This window comes from Mandrillus leucophaeus, unplaced genomic scaffold (genome assembly GCF_000951045.1).
Source record: "Mandrillus leucophaeus isolate KB7577 unplaced genomic scaffold, Mleu.le_1.0 Scaffold347, whole genome shotgun sequence".
In the NCBI taxonomy this organism is placed as follows: domain Eukaryota; kingdom Metazoa; phylum Chordata; class Mammalia; order Primates; family Cercopithecidae; genus Mandrillus; species Mandrillus leucophaeus.
Window position 1 is genome coordinate 258,490 of NW_012103665.1, and position 23,253 is coordinate 281,742.

Genomic DNA, 23,253 nt, shown 5'->3' on the forward strand with positions numbered 1-23,253 from the left:
GGACTACAGGTGCACATGCCACTATGCCTACCTAACTTTTGAAATGTTTTGTAGAGATGCAGTCTTTCTATGTTGCTCAGGCTGGTTTCACACTCCTGGCCTCATGATCCTCCCGCCTCAGCTCCCCAGAATGCTGGGATTACAGGCAGGGGCCACTGCACCCAGCCCCGATATCCTTTATTTAGATGGGCAGTAAGATAAGTTTAAAGTAAAAACTGGGAATTCACTTGCTGGTATGTTTGGGGAAAATATTCTAGAATAGGAACTTTTCAAATTTCCCTTTTTCAAACCAAATTAAGGAAAAAAATCCCCTGAAAATAAATTTTTAAATGTTCAAATAGTATTTAAAACTTTTATGGTAGAAATCAGGTTTCTACCTTACTTCCTTAATTAAAGTATATAGTGTATACTCCAGTATACATCAGAAACTGGAATTTGTTGAGTATTCTAATTGTTTCTTTCGATCTGGGAGGCTTAAATTGTTAGATTTAATTAAATGATATATAAAATATATGTAGACTATGGAAGATATTTGAATTTTGTCTAAAGCAATAATGTGATATAAAAAATCTGGGATTTATTGTTAGACAAAATCACAGGTACTTTTATGTAATCTGTTGCATACATCATAACTGTAGAAAATACTAAACTTCAGTTAGAGGTTAGTGAAAATAAAGATGTAACTTTTTTCCCATTGTTCACATAAGCCCTGGTCTACAATTATTTTTGTTACGCCAGGCACATTCAAGGACGCCAGAATCCTCAGCGTCTGAAGATATTTAGTCTTTGAGGAAAGTGGAGCTTAGTCTTTTCTGTTTTTAGCTCTTAGTGCTTTTCAAACCTTTAAAATAAGCAAGTGGTTGACTGTTAAATGATGATTGTCAATATCTCTTGCATTAGGAACTTGGCTTATTGCCACTAACTTTATTTCAGATTACTAAAGAAATTGATATTTATGAAAGCCAATTTAGTCAGTGTATCTTAAAGTCAAACTAGAACATATCTGCTAGTAGTAATAAGTGCTTTATTTATGTCTTAACTTTGAGCTGCTATAGCCATAAGTGTTTTTTTTTTTTTTGTCGTTAAAATGTTCCTTTGTCATTAAAAATATAACTCATGTCACAGCCCTGAGTCATCCTTCTACTTTGTGAAACTATTGCTTGGTCAAATTTGTGTGATTACTATTTTTTTAATTTACTTTGTATTGTGGCAAAGTATATACAATACAGAGTTTACCATTTTAACTGTGTTTAAGTGTACAAGTCAGTGGCATTAATTACATTCACAATGTTGTACACCCATTACCACTGTCTGTTTCCAGAATTCCTCATCACCTCAAACAGAAATGCTGTATTCTTCAAGCAATAACATTCCATACCCTACTCCACCCAGCCCCTGGTATCCTCTAATCTACTTTCCATCTCCGTAAATTTGCCCTTTCTCAACATTTTGTATAAATTGAGTCATATATTTATCTTTTTGTGTCTGGTTTGTTTTCCTTAGCATAATGTTTTCAAGGTTCATCCATGTTGTCACATGTGTCAGAATTTCATTCCTTTTTATAGCTGAATAATTTTCCGTTGTATGTATGTATAACATTTTGTTGATTCATTCATCTGTAGAAGTATACCTGGTAACCTTTTGGCTACTGTGAATAATTTTGCCATAAACTTGGTGGTAAAGTATCTGTTTGAGTCCCTGTTTTCAATTATTTTGGAAGTATAATTAGGAGTGGAATTGCTGATGGTAATTATATTTAACTTTGTGAGGAATGTGATCATTCTTTACACTAGTTCATTCTATTTTTTATTATCTTCACATTAATATTTCATAAGTTTTTTTAATTTTTTGCTTATTTCCTTGGTTGACTTTTGTTGCTGATTTTAAAGAAATTATTTGTTTTGATCATTCATTTTTTTCTTTTCTTTTCAATTGTTTGTTTTTCAGACCCGAGTCAGAACTCCATCACAGGGGAACACAGCCAACTGTTAGGTATAGTATTACTGTGGGGATTGACTCTATCCAAAGTCACCCTTAACTCGTTTATCCTAACAGACATTACTCCCTTCTCTGATTCTATTTTCTGTCCCCTCCTTTTCTGCTTCCCACCCACCAACTTTTTTCCTGCGGTTTCTATTCCCAACTTGGTAAGTTTTAGGAAACTACTTCCATAATTGATTACTAAGACTCAGTTAAATTAAAAAGTAATTTTGCATGGTCTATGGTTAAAAAAAATCTAAGAACTAGAATTTTTTAAAGATAATTTGGAAAAGAAGGTATTGTAATACCTGATAATATCTCTGACTTTGCAGCTAATTTTCCCTTTTTATTACTTTTCTTGGCCTTTTGATCACCTTTTTAATTATTGAAAGTACTTCATAAACAGCGTGTCCTCAAGCAGTCCTTAGAATTTGGTGTTCCAGTTCCTTATCTATGAAACAAGTTATGGAAATGAGTTTACTTCCTCTGGGTATCACTTCTTTAAAGTAAGTGTGTAATTTGACAAGAATATCTCTCTTTTTTGAGACAGTGTCTCGCTCTGTCACCAGGCTGGAGTGTAGTGGTGCGATCTCAGCTCACTGCAACCTCCACCTCCCAAGTTCAAGCAATTCTTCTGCCTCAGCCTCCCAAGTAGCTGGGATTACAAGCGTGTACCACCACGCCCAGCCAATTTTTGTATTTTTAGTAGAGATGGGGTTTCACCATGTTGGAACCAGGATAGTCTCCATCTCCTGACCTCGTGGTCCGCCTGCCTTGGCCTCCCAAAGTGCTGGGATTACAGGCGTGAGCCACTGCGCCCGGCCTTGACAAGAATTTCACAAGACCTCAGGACTGATAAATTTTCAAAATATAAAAAGAAACATACTCTGATGAGGCATTCAGCTCAAACAAAAGTTATATATATACAAAGAAAGTAAAAGTATCTTCTCCTCTTACCACCTCACTTCCACCTCTTAAAAGTACTTGCTGTTGATAGTTTTTTGGGAATTCTAGAAATTTTTAATTATAAATTTTTATATTATATATGACTATCTTTTCCTTTTCATATCAATGATGTTATAGTAAGTGGACTGTTCTATTGTACAGACCACTTCTTTTTACTTAACATTTTACCTTGGACATCTTCGTACATAAAGATCTGCTTCATTCCTTTGTGATGGAAGAGTATTTCATTGTGCACCTGCACTATAATTTCATTCAGCCAGTTTCCTACTCATGAGCATTTATGTCCAGGTGTGTTACTGTTGTAAGTTATGTTGCAATGAATATCTTATCCTTATATCCTGCAGTCTTTTTTTTTTTTTTTTTTTGTGAGACCGAGTCTCGCTCTGTCGCCCAGGCTGGAGTGCAGTGGCACGATCTTGGCTTGCTGCAAGACCCGCCTCCCAGGTTCACGCCATTCTCCTGCCTCAGCCTCCCGAGTAGCTGGGACTATGGGTGCCCACCACCACACCTGGCTAATTTTTTGTATTATCCTGCAGTCTTAATGCCAGTATATTTGTAGGGTAAATTCCTAACAGTGGAATTCCTTACTCAAAAGATATATACATTTTTAAAAAGATACATCAGCTTAAACTCTCACAAGTATGGAGTAATGCTTGACTCCCTATAATAATAATAAACAGGTATTATTAATCTTAAAATAGTTTATTTAGCTAACAGGTAAAAAATAGCATCTCCCGTTTTTTATTTATACTTCCTTCAGCATAAGTGAGGTTAAGTAATTTTTAGTATATTATTTAGTATGTTAACACTCGTGTGTGTGTGTGTGTGTATGCTTTGATTTGAGGCTTATTTTGATCACTGCTGAGCTTTTAGCTATAATATGTGTAAAGCAGCTGTGGAAAAATAAGCTATCGAAAAGTCCAAAGTAGGGAAAGTAAAACCTTCAGAGGATTAGTTGAAGAAACTGGGATACTCCTTTTTCGTTCTTTCTACATTAAAGACTTAGAATAGTCCTTGAGTTAATGAGAAGAGTTTATGAGACCATAGCCCTCATTCCTTTAGTGAGTTTATGTGCTGAAACAGTACCTGACATCCTAGGCACTCAGTATATATTTGTTAAGTAAATGGTTTGACATAAAGATACAAATCTGATCACTAAGGTCCTGGCTGTGTGATGTTAGAGGTGGTCTTTTTTTTTTCTTTTTTTTTTTTGAGACAGAGTCTTGATCTGTCCCCCAGTCTGAAGTGTGATGGCACCATCTTGGCTCACTGCAACTTCTGCCTCTCGGATTCAAGCAGTTCTCTGGCCTCAGCCTCCCGAGTAGCTGGGACTATAGGCGCACGTCACCATGCCCGGCTAATTTTCGTATTTTTAATAGAGACAAAGTTTTACCGTATTGGTCAGGCTGGTCTCAAACTCCTGGCCTCAGGTGATCCACCCACCGTGGCCTCTCAAAGTGCTGGGATTACAGGCATGAGCCACCACTCCCGGCTACTTTTTAATACTTTTATATTGGATAGTTTCTATACGTTACTCAAAATTAGTCTTCTGTATATAAAAATTTTATATTTGGATCAGGAATTATTAAGCTTTCATTGAAAAATTTTGCCAGACTATGAAAAGAACATCTTTCCTCTAAACTATGAAAGTGCTTCTGTCCCTGATACATACATGACAGGCAGAGATGTTTGAGAATAGTTCATTATCATCAGGAATACATGTACAATGGAGGCAGCTTAGCTAATAAAGTGGACAGTCAAAAGTTGATACAGTTCCAGTATTACTAAGCTGGATTTTGTTCCCAGCTAACCACCTGCAGTAAAGGATACCTGGGGAACTATAGGTAAAAAGAAGTAACTTTGATTGTGAAGGAAGAGTTATCTTAGTCATTATTAGCCAAAAAATTCTAATAGTATTTGCAAAGAGACTACTTCAAACATTCATCTCATTTGGCAGCCTATGGTTGCATTCAATTTTTAGCCAACCTGAGGATTTATCCGGTCTTCTAGCCAAATTATCAGGTATGTCCATCCTGCCAGCCTGAGTTCTCTCTCCTAGATTCATGGGGTCGGATCATATTTTCCTTTTTTCTCATGCTCTGAAGAACTATCATCTTCTGTCTTAAGTATCTGTGTTTTAACTATAGCCTCAAAATCTTTAAAAGTCTAGTTTATTAAAAGATATTCATGAGTTTGCAAAAGAGTGAAAGGTTTTTTTGTTGTATTTTCTAACCATCTCATAAGTTACTCAGAAAAGACATTATAAGCTTGAATGAAAATCTTCCGGCTGGGTGCAGTGGTTCACCATGCCTATAATCCCAGCACTTTTGGGAGGCCAAGGCAAGTGGATCGCAAGGTCAGGGGTTCGAGACCAGCCTGGCCAAGATGGTGAAACCCCGTCTCTACTAAAAATAAAAAAAATTGGCTGGGCATGGTGGTGGGTGCCTGTAATCCCAGCTACGTAGGAGGCTTAGGCAGGAGAATCGCTTGAACCAGGAGGTGGAGGTTGCAGTGAGCCGAGATCTCACCACTGCACTCCAGCCTGGGCCAAAAAAAAAAAAGAAAAGAAAAAAGAAAAGAAAATCTTCCCAGCTCTCCCTAAAAACCTTGTTTAGGTTAATTTGGCCTGGTAGGTGAAAAACTGGTTCAGTTGCCTTGCCTGCTTAATTAAATTTGTAATAACATCTTTCAGACCTTTGCTGTTGAATTGGATATATAAAAGCCCTTTCCAGTCCTTCTAAATGTTTTTACTGTCAACAAGGCACAGTTATTTTAATATATCTACTGTTCCCACTGACTCATCAAGTATCTTGCAAAACTCAAGATCAGGCTGAGGCGATATATGGGAGGGTGAAACTGCTATTGTAATAATGAATCAAGCTGTACACCTGTGATTGGTGAACTTTTCCGTGTGTGTGTGTGTGTGTGTATGTGTGTGTGTAGCTTTCCACTTAAAAATTTTTTTAGAAAGCTAGCAAGCAAACAAGCCATGGGTCCTGGCATTATTAAATGTTTTATCAGGCATCCAAGGAAAAATAATTCCAGTCTTCTGCAGTCAGTCTCTCATAAGGAATAGAAAACCAAGTAACCACTACCTCAGTTTTGAGGCTTTTGCAACCTTGATAACCAAAACTTAAGAATGGCAATATGAGATTTAAAAAAAAGTATAGGCCAACCTTACTTAGGAATGTATCTACAATCCTGAACAAAATATTTGCAATCTGAATCAAGCAACATATTTTTTTAAATTACCCCCATCATCAAGTTGAGTTTCTGCTAGATATCCATGGTTGTTTTCATGTTGAAAGTTAATTTATATAATTCATTATATTAACAAATTAAAATAAAAATATCGTATAATAATCTTAATAGATGTTGAAAAAGCATTTGATTTCAAACATACCTGATATGGTTTGGCTGTGTCCCCACCCAAATCTCACCTTGACGTGTGATTCCCATAATCCCCACGTTTTGTGAGAGGTAACTGGATCATGGGGGCGGTTTCCTCTATGTTGTTCTTATGATTGTGAGTGAGTCTCACAAGAGCTGATGGTTTTATAAGCATCACACATTTCCCCTCCTTGTACTCATTCTCTCTCCTGCCGCCGTTTGAAGAGGGGCCTTCCACCATGATTATAAGTTTCCCGAGGATTCCCCAGCCATGCTGAACTTTGAGTCAGTTAAACCTCTTTTCTCTCTTTTTTTGTTTTCGTTTTTTGTTTTGTTTTTTGAGACAGAGTCTTGCTCTGTCACCCAGACTGGAGTAAAGTGGCATGATCTCGGTGTACTGCAACCGCAGTCTCCAAGGTTCAAGTGATTTTCCTTCCTCAGCCTCCCAAGTAACTGGGATTACAGGCACCCACCACCACACCTGGCTAATTTTTGTATTTTCAGTGGAGATGGGGTTTCCCCATGTTGGCCAGTCTAGTCTCAAGCTCTGAGCCTCAAGTGATCCACCTACCTCATCCTCCCAAAGTGCTGGGATTAGAGGTGTGAGCCACTGTGCTCAGCCAAACCTCTTTTCTTTATAAATTAGCCAGTTTTGGGTATCTCTTCATTAGCAGCATGAGAAAGGACTAATACAGTAAAAACCCAATATTTAAGTTTATGAATTCATAATGTTAATTTAAAAAACTAGCCAGGCACAATGGCTCATGTCTGTAGTCCCAGCACTTCAGGAGGCTGAGGAGGGAGGTAGGAGGATTGCTTGAGGCCAGGGGTTCAAGAGGAGACTGGGCAACATTGCAAGAACCCATGTCTACAAAGAAGCAAAAAATAATTAACTAGGCATGGTGGCACACACCTACAGTCCTAGCTACTCTGGAGGCTACAGTAAGCTGTGATGGTGCCACTGCACTCCTCCAGCCTGGGCAACAGAGTGATACCCTGTCTCTAAAACAAAACAAAACAAAACCCACAACTAATTGGTCACCATTGGAGCATTTAGTGAACCAATTATTCTGAGAACCAGTCAGTAAAGGGAAAGAATTATTTGTCCTGTTTTTAACTGAACCACTTGGTAATCAAATAGTAGATTAAAGGAAATGTCTCTTTATATAGAGGTATTCCAGCTAATAAATGAAGGAACAATAATAGAATGAGAATATTACCATTTAGTAACCTCTCATAAATTAATGGAGCTAGGCATTACTCATCAACAATTGCTAATATCTCGAAAGACAACCAGATGACAGTGACGTGTACCTCCTGGCAGATCATAAAACCACTGTGAAGCAGTTTTCCTCCCTACCCTCCTAGAAGTACTGAATGTGATTAAGCTTTTAGATTCAACTACCAATTTATAGGAATTACAAAAAAAAAAGAAAAAGAACATGTTAAATAGCATCACATGGATGCCATCATCAAAACCCAGACCATCACAAACTCCCAGGACAAATGACATGGTTTCCTTAACAGATCAATGGCAAGACAAAGTATAAAATCAAAAACATTATAGCATTTGGGATAACCTTTCAGCTTTTTCAGATTCACACACTCACATAGTACAAACCCAAACCTGTGCCAAGGGAAATTAAGTACACTTACTGCTCTCTTGCCTAGCTCAGACCAGCAAAGGCCATTTGGCAAGATTAGGAAGCTAAAGGAGAAACTTGAGATTTATCTGGGGCCCAAATTATAGTATAAGTGGTAATTGACAAATGCAACATTATGGAAGTAATAACATCACAACAAGAAAGTGTTTATAAAGAGTAAGACCTTTGGTTTACTTTTTTTCTGTTTACAAAAAAAAGTATGCCATAAAAAAACAGAAATCTGAAATCTTTAGTAGAACCATCCTGTCAGTTTTCATTTGAATTATGCAGTGAAGCACCAGTAAGTTTCCCAAAAATATCAGCATTATTTAGATAGTAAAATGAGAAAAAAGAAGCATAATAGTGTCTGGGCATGGTGGCTCATGCCTGTAATCCCAGCAGTTGGGGAGGCTGAAGCGGGTGGATCACCTGAGGTCAGGAGTCCGAGACCAGCCTGGCCAACATGGCAAAACTGAAAATGCAAAAAAAATTTGTCCACTAAAAATACAAAAAAATTAGCCAGGCATGGTGGCAGGTGCCTGTAATTCCAGCTACTCAGGAGGCTGAGGTAGGAGAATTGCTTGAACCCGGGAGGCGGAGGTCATAGTGTGCTGAGATTGTGCCACTGCACTGCAGCCTGGGTGACAGAGCAAGACCCTGTCTCAAAAAAAAAAAGAAACATAATAGTAATCTGATAGATGATGTAATACAAACCATTACTGAGGCCAGTCTCAGTGGGGATCCTTCAAAGGACTCATCTTAGGATTCTGAATAATCCTAAAAGAGCCCTGGAATATGGATTTGGTTCTTCGTTCCTGCAGAGTAAAGATTATTTGCTATTCAGAAACTAGAAGTTCCATTCCATCTGGTATTTCCTGGGGTCACAAGAGTGACCTAAAGTTTTGAAGGCTGAGCTCTAAAGCAGCATGGTTTGCCACCAAGATATTCAAGCCAAAAATTAATCCATGCCTTTCAATATAACCACTTCTAATTTCATGCCTTTTGGTATAACCACACTTGATGAAAGCTTCATTTCTTCCCTTGGAAAGCCTTGACCTTTCATGACTGTTTCACAAGCCATGATTGACCAGGAACTCTATGGGAGCCTCCCATTGTGCAACACTACCACAAGTAGACCATGAGTAGGACGATATTGGAGGCATCATTGGTCTCATAAAATGTAGACAAAAATATCCAGGGATATTCTACCTTTCTAAAAAAGGTAAGCAAGCAAATGGAGGGTGGGCCAGAAACAGCCAGGATCCAGACTGTCTGATGATAATAATAAATCGAATTGTCATAAAAGTTGTGGTGATTTCACCTGAAACTTGAGACTAGAGAGGTCCAAACATAGAGGTGCCAGGGATGCAGCAAGGGGAGCCAGAGCTGCTAGGAAGTGGCTTGGACAGCAGGTAGCAGAATGGAACAGGATTGTCTCATGCCAGATTTTTATAAGAGCATCATTGTTATTGAATAGCAGAGAGGTAGTATGTTGAACTCTTACTCCCATAACCCTCAAGAGAAATGACATGGTCCTGAGACTGGGATACAAAATTCTATTAAATGTTTAAATCAGTAAAGGATGTAGTTAGGAAGAGGAGCAAACTCCTCAGGAATAAAAGACTGTTTAAAGAGAAGGAAAATAAATGGAACTTACAGAAAAGAAAAGATAGATAGATAGATAGATAGATAGATAGATAGATAGATAGATAGATAGATAGATATAAAAAAGTTAAAACAGTAGCTTAGTAATAGGTAAATAGTGTAAACAAAAAAAACTACACCTAGATACATCTTAATGAAACTGCAGAATATCTAAGAAAACATCTTGTAAGCAGCCACAAAGGACAGTTCATCAAAGGAACAGCAGAATGGCAGAAGAATTCTCAATACCAAAACACAAAGCCACAAACACAAGCCAGAAAACACAAATAAGTATACACAAAAATTTTGTAGAGACAGGGTCTCACAATGTTGCTCATGCTAGTCTCACTCAAACTCCTGCCCTCAAGCAGTCCTCCTTCCGTGGCCTCCCAAAGTACTGAGATTACAGGAGAGAGCCACTGCGCCCAGCCTGGAGACATCTCTGACAGTCACTGCTGGAGGTGCTACTGGCATCTAATGAGTAGAGGCCAGGGATGCTCTTAAACATTCTACAGTGCACAGGACAGTCCTCCACAATAAGTAATTATTGCTGCAAAATTCCATAGTGCTGAGTTTGAGAAACCTAAAGGAATTCTAAGGAATATACCTCAAGAAAGAATAAAATGATCCTAGAAGACTAGTTGTCTGAAATGTAAGAAAGAGTAGTCAATAAATGAACTAGTAAACTTGTACATCAACCCAAATCAGTGTTGTCTCTATAAAACAACTCTAATATCTTATTTATGGAGGTTTTTTTTTTTTTTTTTTTTAAAAAAAAGAGACTACTGGAAACGTTGGACACCAATATTAGGTAAGTCAGGAGGAGAAAGTTGGAATTGAAGTATTAGAAAGTCTTTGTGTTGTTCAGGAGGATGTCAAGCAATTGTTTAAACTTATTTAAAAATTTTAAGTAAAATATGTAGTAAAATTTCAAGGGTCATTGCTAAAAGAACAGAAATAGAGGATGGAAACTAGAGGGGAAAATGGCATTAGGGAAAAACAAACCAGAAAATCCAAAGAGTGGGAGAGACAGAGACAGAGGATGAGAATGAATCATAGAGAAAGAACAAGTAAAAAGATGTTAGAACCCTGTCTGAATATATTAATCACTAAGGTTGATGGGCTGAACTTGGCAGTTCAAAAGACAGATTGTCAGACTTTAGAAAATCCAACCCAAACAAATAGATGATAAACTGTGTTGTTTAAAATGCCAGTAAATTTGGAGGTAATTTGGTAAGCAAAATAATAATAACTAAACAATAGATGTGTGTTTAAAATTGTTGTGCCAGCCAGGCCCAGTGACTCACGCCTGTAATCCCAGCACTTTGGGAGGCTGAGGCAGGCCGATGGCTTGAGCCCAGGAATATGAAGCAACATGGCAAACCCTCATCTCTACAAAAAAAATCCAAAACTTAGCTATTGATGGTGGCATGAGCCTGTAGTCCTAGCTACTTGGGAGGCTGAGGTGGGAGGATCTCTTGGGCCCAGGAGGTCGAGGCCGCAGTGAGCCGTGATCGCACCACTGTACTCCAGACTGGGCGTAAGAGTGAGACCCTGTCTCAAAAGCTAATAATAATGATAAATAAAATTGTCATATCTTCCTGGTGGATTAAACCTTTTGTTATTATGTGGTTACCTTCTAATTCCTAATAAAATTTTTCTCTTACAAATTTATCTGATATTAATAAAATTATATCAGCTTTCTTTTGGTTAGTATTTGCTTGATGTATCTCTTTCCTTAATGTTTTCTTGATGTTCAGCTTTTGTATGCCCTTATATCTCTTATGAATAGTATATGTCTAGATTTTATTGTTTAATCCAGTCTCTTTGTCTTAGTCTATTTATATTACTGGTATTATTGATATACTTGGACCATTGTGCCATCCTAAATTATTTGTCCCACTTTTTCTGCTTCTTTATAATCTCTTTAAATAAAAAAAAAAAGTTATCTATATTACCCCTGCTTCCCAAATGAACATTTGCACACTCTCACATTACTCTCTCCTTTACCCCAACCACATCATGTTGTTTCAATCAGAAAAGGAGGGACTATTCAATAAATGGATTTGGAAGAACTATCCATTAACTAACTTATGTGGTCTGGATCCTTTCTATCTTTCTAAATATTCTCTCCTTTCGTCACTCTCCTTTAGCTATATTGTCCTTCCTGCTTTATGAATTCACAAAAATTGTTTCTGCTTTAGGATCTTTTAAAATTGCTATATTCCCTCTGCCTGAAATGTAGGCTTTTCCTTACTGTCCTATGCCAGGAGTGTGCTGCAGCCAGCTCATATCAGCTCACAAGAGCCAGTTATGCGAATCTCTTCCCAAAACCAGGTTCATCGTTTTCACATTAGTAGTTTGAAAATGGCCATGCGTGAGTATTTATACCACAGAAATTGTCAAGTACTGTAAGTCAGGGGTTTCTTTTAACTCTTTAGAGGCTGCTTATCAGCACACCAATGATCTTATATGAAGTCATCATTCCCCTCCCTAGTCATAGTCTCTCCCAGTACATATTTGATTTTCTTCCTTGAACTTATCACTCCTTGAAATTCTTTTTGGGTTTTTTGTTTGTTTTTATTTTGTCTTGTTTTTTTATTGCTGCTGCTGTTGTTTTTACTTACTTTCTGTCTTCTGTAACTTCAGTATATGCACAGTGAAGGCAGGGTCTTTAACTGCCATGTCCACTGCTATACCCCTAGGACCCAGAACAGTACCTAGTACATCCTAGGAGTTTAATAAATATTAGTTGAATAAATGAAGTACTCAAAAGTGGTAATAATTTTAAGCTGTACTCTTTAGAATTTTCTGGAGCTATTAGGAAGAGGAAAATAATTACATTTTTCTTTCTTTTTATAACTTTTTGTTACTGCAAATATCAAAGGTACACAAAAGTAGAATAGCATAACGAACTTTTATGAATGCATCACCCATCTTCATCAGTGTTACAAATCTGTTTTCAAGATCCTACCTAATTTTTCCCTAAATTGTTTTAAAGAAAATTCCAGACATCATATGATTTTACTTGCCCTTTTAAAAAAAATAAGTGATATATTTTCGCTTATTTTTTGTTTTAAAAATGCCTTTTTACCTTTGATTTGTTGAGTCAGGATCCTAACAATGTTCATTTGCAACTAGTCGATATGTTTTTTAAGTCTCTTTTATCTATAAAAGTTCACCTTTTAAGTTTATGCTATTTATTTGCTGAAGAAGTCAGATCATCTCGTAAAATTTCTTATATTCTGAATTTGGTGATTAGATCCTTCTAATGTTTAACATGTTCCTCCTTTGTGTTTTCTTTGAACTGATAGATTTCGAAGCTTGATTAGATTCAATTTCCATTCTTTTGGCAAGAATACATCGTAGCTTGTACAGTGTATTTTTCATTGTATTATAGGAGATTGTGTTGTCCTACCTTCAGAGATGTTAAGGCTGATTAGCAGGCTCCAGATCACCCTCATCCATCCATTGTAAAGTTCTGCCTCAGCCTTTCACCTAATGGTTTTAACAACCATTGATGATCGTTGCCTAAATCCGTTATTTCATTAGTGATTTTTTTTCTATCATTCCATCTATCATTAATAAGCTAGAATGCTTCTATAAGGAAGAAATTTTCTTTTAATTATTGGTTACCCTGAAATACAGTTGGCGCAAGAAAGGCAAGATGATTGCTTCTTTCCATTTATTTTTTTCTATTTATTAATGTTATTTTTCAGAGGCATGTGTTGTTTCCTTAACCCTGCAAAGGTGACTAATTTTTCAGAATATCATTTTGCGTATGTCATAAATTTGCATTTTAATCCATCACATTATTTTTAATGTTTATATTACTCCATTTTGGGGCATTGGGAACCCCTTCAGTTTGCCTCTGTGCCCTTTGACGTGACCCAGTAATTTTAATAGTTTATTGGCTGTTTCTCAAGCCCATCCTTATACATGTAAGCTTATAGGGTTTTTAATTCTTTAATTTTTATATTGGTATTGATTTCCCCAGTATTGAAAATCTTAGTTTTTAATAGCATTTATGTTTTTTTAAAATTTTTCTCTTCTCTCCTGCCAGACTCTGTAATTATATAACTTTTGCATAATAATGAAACAAAGTTAAGGAAGTGCTCAAATAAAACAAAGTTTGCTGTCTTATAGACCTGGTCTCTTTTTTTTCCTCATGGCTTTTTCACCAAAGTTTTGTCAGATGCCTCTTTTAACATTAAAAAAAAAATGTAGAAGGGTTTGTACAAAACTGTAGTTAAATGACATAATTTTTTTCTTTTTTCAACTTTTTTGCCCCCTGAGACAGGGTCTCACCCTGTTACCCAGGCTGGAGTGCAGTGGATCAGTCACAGCTCATTTGCAGTCTTGAACTCCTGGGCTCAAGATATCTTCCTGCCTGAATAGCTGGAACTATAAGTACGCACCACCATGCCCTGCTAATTTTTTAAATTTTTTTGTAGCAGCAGGGTCTCAATGTTGCCCAGGCTGGTCCGGAACTCCTGGGCTCTAGCAGTCCTCCCACCTGGGCCTCCCAAAGTTCTAGGATTATAGGCATGAGTCGCCATGCCTGCCCTATTTTTTTTCAACTTTTATTTTGGATTTAGGGGGTACATGTACAGGTTTGTTACATGTGTATATTGCATGATGCTGAGGATTGGGGTATAGGTAATCCTTTCACCCATGTAGGAAGCATAGTAACACAGGATTTTTCTTGGCTACTTTGCCAGCCAGAGACGTCCAGCCAGCAACATCCATGCCCAGGCTTTTCTCAGGCCCGAGCTCACCAGAAGAGATGCCCCGTCTATTCAGCCTGCTGGGCTGTGCCTGGCTTGCACTCCAGTGCAGATCCTGCAGCCATTGCAACTGCACACTCAGCCCCTGGTAGGAGGGGGTGAGTGAGCGAGCGAGTGCAGTGTCCAGCTGGCGGCTCCAAGTAGTGAGGCAGAAGCGGGCTGTATGTGGGGCTTGCTGCTAGACCAGGCATGTCACACTGAGGGGAACATGGTAGCGCCCAAACTGGTGTCCGCAACCCTGAAACCTCAGGGGGAGTGTTACAGTGTGCTGATAGCTCTTTTAGTCCCACCATCTGCAGCCCGATGGATGGCTGTATGTTAACAGCTCTGTCAATCCTGTCGCCCCTAATCCAGCCTGCTGCTGCTTCCTGTCGTGTGGGGTAGCTGCCCTCCACTGGTGGAGTGTGGAAGGCCACAGTATTACAGCCTTCTTTGTACCTGTGTTTGGTGGGTCCTGAGTTCTTGTCCCACATCCAAGAAGAATGAGGTTGTACTGATGATCAAAGGGTGAGGAGGGTGGAGAAGAATTTTACTGAATGATGAGAAACAGTTCTCAGCCGAGAGGGCATGTGAGGGTGATCTCTTGTCTTTCACTGGGGCTGGGGCTGGGGCCTTTATGGGCTCAGAATGGGGCAGTGCATGCTGATTGGTTTGTGAGTATGCAAAAAAAAAAAAAAAAAAACAAGGCACTAAAAGGCACTACTGAAAGGTGGGCATGACAGTGTAAAAAAACCAATTAGGGAAGGGTAGATATACGTAAAATAGGTGAAGAGTGGGGAATCAATCAGAGGAAAGTATGCCGAACAGGAAGAGAGGTTCTCAATCCAGTCTATGGATTTATCCAGGACTTGTAGCTAGCCTTTAAACTGTCTTTGGCTTGAAGGTTGGGTTTCAGTTGTATGTAATGATCATACAAGTGCATGTGTCTCTCTGGTAGAATGATTTATTTTCCTTTGGGTATATACCCAGTAATAGGATTGCTGAGTGGAATGGTAGTTCTAAGTTCTTTGAGAAATCTCCAAATTGCTTTCCACAGTGGCTGTGTTACATTCCCACCGGCAGTGTATAAGCGTTTCTTTTTCTCCACAACCTCACCAACATCTGTTATTTTTGATTTTTTAATAATTGCTATTCTGACTGGTATGAAATGCTCATCACTGAAATCATCAGAGAAATGCAAATCAAAACTTCATATAATTTATGAAAAGGTCAGACAGCTGTGGAGGCAGAGAACTTTTACTGTCATTATCAGCAGCAATAGTGTGTAAAGGAGACTGCATCTAACACAGTATTATACCCTGAGTATATACTCAGTATTTTTTTTTCTCCTAAACTTAGGTGATTTTAAGAATAGAGTCTCGGCTGGGTGCAAGTGGTTCACGCCTGTAATCCCAGCACTTTGGGAGGCTGAGGTGGGCGGATAACTTGAGGCCAGGAATTCGAGACCAGCCTGACCAACGTGGTGAAACCCCATCTCTTTTAAAAATACAAAAAATCAGTTGGGCGTGGTGGTATGCACCTGTAATCCCAGCTACTTGGAGGCTAAGACAGGAGAATCTCTCGAACCAGAGAGGCGGAGGTTGCAGTGAGCTGAGATTGTGCCACTGTACTCCAGTCTGGGCGACAGAATGAGGCTCCATCTCGGAAAAAAAAAAAAAAGAGTAGAGTCTTCATGGGCTGGAATTCCAAAAGAGTAGTGTCTCTAGGGGTCTTTATTCTTGTTCAGGAAAGGAATGACCCATGTTTACTCCTTAGAGTTTTATTTTTGTTCCTGCTGGAGAGGGGGCCATATTCTCCAAGCAGTGCTGGTTGGATTCTCTCTAAGATTAAATTTGAATATGAAAATAGGTTATATTAATACTGAAGCAACATAAACTAATCTGGTGCTGATGTTTCTTCATCAGAAACCAGTGAGAAACTAACTTGGTCTACTTTTTTTTTTTTCCCCAGACGATGGACATAAAAAAGCTCGAAACGCTTATCTCAATAATTCCAATTATGAAGAAGGAGATGAATATTTTGATAAAAATTTGGCACTCTTTGAGGTAATATTTTGAAGAAAACTATGGACTGAGACTTTAGAAACAGAGATCTCATGATAGCCATATTTTACCCCATTTGGTTTTAAAATTTTACAAGCTGTATAATTTCATGTTAAAAGAAAATATCATGATTATTGTAACTTGTAGTAAATTTTGTCTGTGTAATCTAATTATAGTGAGTAACTATTAAATCAAATTGTTATGTAGTAAGGAAGAGGAGTTTGACTTCTTGGACATATCGATTACCTTGCAATCTAATTCAATTGTGATTTAATTGTTTTTATTAGAATAATCTTTCTTCTAAGTATAAATCAGTGTGTTTCTCCACCCTTTGTCTGGAAAGACTATTACTTGCCTTAGAACTAACTAAACAAAAATCACTGTGGGAAGCAGGCTTCCAGATTGCAGGACTTGTATGTCTTTTTTTTAATTGTCAAATAATAATTGTATATATTTATGGATTACAATGTGATATTTCAATATTTGTATACATCGTGGAATAATTAAATCAAGCTAATTAGCATATCTATCACCTTGTATACTTATTTTTGTGATGAAAATATTTGAATTTTACTTTCTTAGCAATTTTGAAATATACAATATGTTAACTATAGTCGCTATGCTATGTGCAATAGATCTCAAAAACTTATTTCTGCTGCCTAACTGAAACTTTGTATCCTGTGACTAACCTTTCCCCCTTCCCCTATGTACACCCCAAGCATCTGGTAACCACCATTCTATTACTAGGAGTTCTACTTTTTAGATCCTACATGTAAGTGAGATCATGTGCTATTTATCTTTCTGTGCCTGGCTTATTTCACTTAACATAATGAAGAGGACCTATATATCTTATCTGAATAAGACAACATGGACTTTGTGGCCAGGCTCCATAAGCTGTGGCTAGGTTGTTGAAAGGAGCCTGGTTTATTTCAGCACTACCTTTTTCTGGCTTTCGACAATGATGCAAGTGCCACTTCTCTCAATGTACTTTTTTTTTTAGTTTGTTTTTGAGACAGGGTCTTGCTCTGTCACCCAGGCTGGAGTGCAGTGGTACGATCACAGCTTGACCTCCTGGGCTCAAGGGAGCCGCCTACCTCAGCCTCCCTAGTAGCTGGGACTGCAGGCACATGTCACCACACCTGACTGATTTTTAAATTTTTTTCAGAGACAGGGTCTTACTCTGTTGGCCAGGCTGGTCTTGAATGCCTGGGGTCAAGAGATCCTTCTGCCTTGCCCTCCCAAAGCATTAGGATAGCAGGTGTGAGCCACCATGCCTTTCAATGTACCTTTCTTTCTTTTTCTTTTTTTGAGCTGGAGTCTCACTCTGTTGCCCAGGCTGGAGTGCAGTTGCACGATCTCGGCTCACTGCAAGCTCTGCCTCCTGGGTTCAAGCCGATTCTCCTGCCTCAGCCTCCCGTGTAGCTGGGATTACAGGCACGTGCCACCACACCTGGCTAATTTTTTTGTATTTTTAGTAGAGACGGGGTTTCACCATCTTGGCCAGGCTGGTCTCGAACTCCCAGCCTCAGGTGATCCAGCCACCTTGACCTCCCAAAGTGCTGGGATTACAGGCGTGAGCCACTGCACCTGGCCTACCTGTGAAATATTTTTTCATTTGATTTGAAGTTTTCTGGTAGCAAGATTATTTTGATGCTTATGTTCAGTGTTGTTTGTCGCTCATTTCTTCCGTGTCACTGGCTTTATAGGAAGAAATGGACACCAGACCGAAGGTGTCCTCTCTCCTCAGCCGCATGGCCAATTACACTAATCTGACTCAAGGAGCAAAGGAACATGAAGAGGCAGAAAACATCACTGAAGGGAAAAAGAAGCCCACCAAGGTGAGGCCTCAGAATAACAAAGAATACATAAAAAGCGCCCTGTATATAAGAAAGAAGGAAATACCTAAGGCACCATTCTGTGTTCAGCAGCTATTTATTAAATGCTTGATAGGTGCCTGGAACTGTTCTGGGCACCAGGGTCATAGCACAAACAAAACATACAATGTAGTCTAAATTCTAATGTGAGGATACCGTCCTCAAGCTGTTTTAACTGCCAAAATACATAACATATTAAGTGTTGATAAATGCCCTAGCAAAAAATTAAGCAGAGTAAAGAGACTGAAATTGGCATGGGAGCCAGAGTGGAGGGCGTTGCTACTTACATAGGTTGGACAGGGAAAGCCTTTCTGACAAGGTGATATTTGAGGAGAGATCTAGCTGATGTGAGGGAGTGAGCTATGTGGGAAAAGAGCATTCAGGAAGAGGGAATAGCTTTTCAAGAGAAGAGTGTCCATACCCATCTGCTGATGCCATCTGTCTGTTGTGAAGTTGTTGGGTTTTTTAAAGACCAAACATCAGTTTGTCTCAAAATGAAAATATAAGACATTCAGTTTACCATTCTGGTTGTTCAGCTCTTTGAAAAAGGAATAAAACAGCTTTCAGATCTTCATTTTACCATCTATTTTATTTACCAACTACTGTGAAGAATTTATGCCAAATTCTGAAGACATTCCATCAAGTCCTTATTGTTTTTAAATGAAAAAAGCCAACAGCTTTGAAAAACAAAATTTTAAATTGTGGGTGTGCGTAAAAGCTTATTCGTGGCCAGATGCCTATGTACAATAAAAACATGCAGGAACCTTTGTAAAGTTAAAATGTATAGCTTTAGGAATAATAAATTATGGTGATAAACACTTGAAAGATGGAGACTTTATATGTGTCCTTTTGAAGATATTGATTAAACTTACAATCTCTGCTTGGAGATTAATATGGTAGTTAGGGAACAAGTTATATAAAAGAATAAAAACCTCTCCTTAGGATAACTGTTTAATTTTTTGTCAATGTCTTTCTTTCTAGACCCCCCAAATGGGTACCTTCATGGGTGTCTACCTCCCGTGTCTACAAAATATTTTTGGAGTGATCCTTTTTTTACGCCTTACGTGGGTGGTGGGCACAGCTGGAGTTCTTCAGGCTTTTGCAATTGTCCTTATCTGCTGCTGCTGTGTAAGTACCACACTGGCTCCTGGAGATCACCTGAATGTTGCAAGTTCTCAAGAGTAGATGCACACGACCTCTTTGGGAATAAAACAAAGAATACTTAGGGAAGGACTCATGATCTCAACAGAAGAAATTATTCTGATATTAAAATCTAAAGGATTTTCAGTTATTCAGTGCCTATTCGTCACTGCTTGCTATCTGTTATATTATGTACTAGAAATTAGGAAGCAAGACTTCAACTGGAAATGGAAGATAAAGTTCCTGTCTTCAAAGAATTCAGAATCCAAACTGTTTGAGCTTGATAGCACCAAAGCTGTGACAGAAAATGTGTTAGAAAACGTGATGTGCTACTGCAGTATATATTAAGAAACAAGACAGGTTATGGGGGATGTGAGGGGTATTTGGGTTTTTTTTTATTTGGTTTTGAAGTTTCTTGCCTTATCCCTTCCTTAGAAATTCAGATGTTCTTTCCAGGTCTTCTCTCCACTGAGAACATTTTTATCTTCCTTTAAGTTAAACTTCTCCTAATTATGTATCCCAGCCACACCTATGAATTTTATAGGTTTCCACTCTCCTCTTTTATCACCGTGACCTTTATATCCTACCTGTATATTATCCCCAGCTGATGAGCATACAGCTGATGAGCAAAACAGGTTAAGCAGGCACAGTTCATATTTTTATTAACTTAAAATTAATGGTACCACCTTTTTTTAGTTTCTCAGGCTGAAAACCTCAAGGCTGTGTTTGGCTTCTTAATTGCTTTTCACATCTAATCAGCTACCAACGCTAATCTATTCTCTGAAATCTTTTACACTCAGCCCTTTTTATTCACACGAACACCACTATAGTTTTTACCTCTCACTGAACTACTATGGTAGCCTGCTAACCAGTCACTCTGCCTCCAGCTCCTCGTATCTGCAGTTCATTCTATACTCTGCTACCAGGTAATATTTTAAAAATGCAGTTCCTGTGTGCCCAGAAGCCTTCAGTGATTCCCTTTCTTACTGAACATTGTTCTTGATATTGTATTTAGTCTTTAGTCAGGTTCTAACCTATTTTCTGAGTTATTTCTCTAGTTCTTCCTTTTGAGTATACTATGCTCTATTTCCTGTGTAACTAGGAAATCCAGAGTGAGATTAGCAGTTCTTAATAGCACCTGACCTACTAATATGGGAGCATTTTGACAGAATCCTCCAGATACTAGTGGTATGACTAGTGCAATGAATTAGACCGTATCATCTTATTTCCATACCATTAGGTATGACTGTCCATAAAAGTAGGTAGGGTTAAATGTTTGCCAAGTGCTCTTGGAACACAGAGGGAGAAGTAGTACAGAAATGTCATCTTTACACAGTAACAATCTTCTCCTTTCCCTTTCTCTGCAGACAATGTTGACTGCTATTTCCATGAGTGCCATTGCCACTAATGGAGTGGTGCCAGGTTAGTAGGTCAAGGTTGTATTTCAGGATTTATCAGTGTTGACTCTATGTTTATGCTATAAAGCTAGAGGTGCAAACTTCTGAAGAACAGAATACTATTTAGTCTGTTCTGTGCTACAACAGAGTAATGGTCTATAGGACATAGACATGATACTACTTGACTTTAAGATACTGTCTTTAAAATCTCTTTATTTTTTAAACTAGAATACATTAATTCTTAGCTTTTATTAGTTAGAAAATATATATATATATTTTACAGACAAAGTCTCACTCTGTCACCCAGGCTGGAGTGCAGTGACATGATCATAACTCACATAGCCTCCAACTCCTGGGCTCAAGCTACTTTCCCACTTCAGCCTCCTTAGTAGCTGGAACTAGTGTATACCACTATGCCTGGCTATTTTTTTTTGTTGTTTAATTTTTTTGTAGAGGTGACATCTCACTATGTTACCCAGTTTAGTCTCAAACTCCTGGCCTCAAGCAGTCCTCTCACCTCATCCTCCCAAAGTGCTACCATTGGAGACGTGAACCTCCACACCCGGCCAGAATATATTTTATTGGGCTGTCTCGTGTCATAGTAAATAAAGTAATGCTGGCAAACTGTATTGCATCATATGGCTCATTACATTAGATGTGCAGCATATCCCACAGTAACACTTTCACCTTTTACTTCCCACTAGCAAATCTTTTTATCACATTCAGGGTTTGCGGAAGCCTGAAACATTTAACCTTCATGTATGTATTTTTTTCTTATTTCTATTTTATTCATATTCCTCTTACTAATACACACTCTTTCTCCTATTCACCTTCTGTTTTGTCTTTTAGCTGGGGGCTCATACTTTATGATTTCCCGGGCACTGGGCCCAGAGTTTGGTGGGGCTGTTGGCCTCTGCTTTTATCTTGGTACCACATTTGCAGCAGCCATGTACATCCTTGGTGCCATTGAAATCTTTCTGGTAAGTAATGACTTCACTGTGGTCTATACTATAGAAGAAATATTGATTTTGGTTTATTCTTTGCTATGAAAGCTTCTGAGATCAGCTGTGGGAATACATCAGGTGATTGACTGCTAACCTCAGTTGGCCTCTTACGTGAACATGAGGTGGAAAGGTTGCAATTCCCTTTGCCTGCGTTCCTGATTTCTACCTGATTGCCACCACTCTGCCACCTCATCCAGGAGGTTCAAGTCCAGTGGGGAAAAAGTAAAATAAAGTTTATCTTTTTTGATATCTTCATCCCTATGAAATAAAATGCTTCTCATTTCTCTATTCACTGAGACATATTGTTTATTTAAAGTAGTGATAGTAGAATCGGGGTTAAAGATAATCATAATTACTTTATATAACCCTATGAATAAAAGTAATAATTCCTTTCTCTCCATTTGGAAATGTAGTTATTCAGAACAGCATGTAGACAAAAAAAAAAAAAAAAATCCTTGACATCCCATTTCTGCAGGCATTTCAGATCCTATTAGAAACTAGGCTAACTCCCCAGTCATTTTGTCTCTCAGCTTTGCTTTCTTTTATGAAAGTAAATGCAAACGAATACAGCCTTTTTACTTAATTCTTTCTAAATAACATAATTTTCTCCTTTATTTTACCTAACAGGTCTATATCGTCCCCCGGGCTGCCATCTTTCGCAGTGATGATGCACTCAAGGAATCAGCAGCCATGCTAAATAACATGCGTGTCTATGGCACAGCTTTCTTGGTCCTTATGGTATTAGTGGTATTTATCGGCGTACGCTATGTGAACAAGTTTGCCTCACTTTTCCTGGCCTGTGTCATTGTGTCCATCTTGGCCATCTATGCTGGAGCCATCAAGTCTTCTTTTGCCCCTCCACACTTCCCGTACGTGTCTGTCTCTCTGCCTAGCCATCTTTGTTGGGTAGTAATTGAAAATATCTGGTGGTGTGATAATTTTAAGTCAGAATTTCATGGAGTCTCTCCGAGATTTTCCCTCTTGGATAAGCCCATTTAGACTTCCTTCCCCATCTAGGCAGGAAGCCTCCCAGCAAACTATGTCCTGTTCATCCTCTTTCTTATGTCCCAAACATAGAACTAGTAACTGTAACCATCATTTATGTTCAGATATTAGATTTTTTTCTCCCTGATAATTGTACATAATCTTTTTTTAATTATACATATTTTGAACTATTCATAAAGGGCTTTGCAGACAGTGTAGTTATTGCCAGCAGCCTTTATAAGGTATTTAAATGTTGGATTTCTTTTACTAATGAAAAGTCAGGGGAGTCAAAAGAAACTTAAAATCTTACCTAAAATGTTTAATTAATTAAATTTTTTTTTCTGTCAGTATTGTAATGGACTAGTCATAAAGGGAAGTACTGTACAATTTGCATATATCTCT

General features: G+C 38.2%; 1 protein-coding gene across 6 annotated transcripts in view; it reads left to right on the top strand.

Moving 5' to 3' along the window:
* Positions 1-23,253, top strand: part of SLC12A6 (solute carrier family 12 (potassium/chloride transporter), member 6) — a 109,285-nt gene that overhangs the window by 63,785 nt on the left and 22,247 nt on the right. For 5 of the 6 annotated variants that reach the window (XM_011989099.1, XM_011989100.1, XM_011989103.1 and 2 more), the window contains 7 exons: positions 1,948-1,992; positions 16,361-16,455; positions 18,159-18,290; positions 19,308-19,454; positions 20,834-20,888; positions 21,713-21,843; positions 22,495-22,736. In XM_011989099.1, coding sequence (XP_011844489.1) covers positions 1,948-1,992; positions 16,361-16,455; positions 18,159-18,290; positions 19,308-19,454; positions 20,834-20,888; positions 21,713-21,843; positions 22,495-22,736 — 847 coding nt within the window. The remainder of the gene's footprint in view (positions 1-1,947; positions 1,993-16,360; positions 16,456-18,158; positions 18,291-19,307; positions 19,455-20,833; positions 20,889-21,712; positions 21,844-22,494; positions 22,737-23,253) is intronic. The other variant, XM_011989101.1, reaches the window with a different exon arrangement.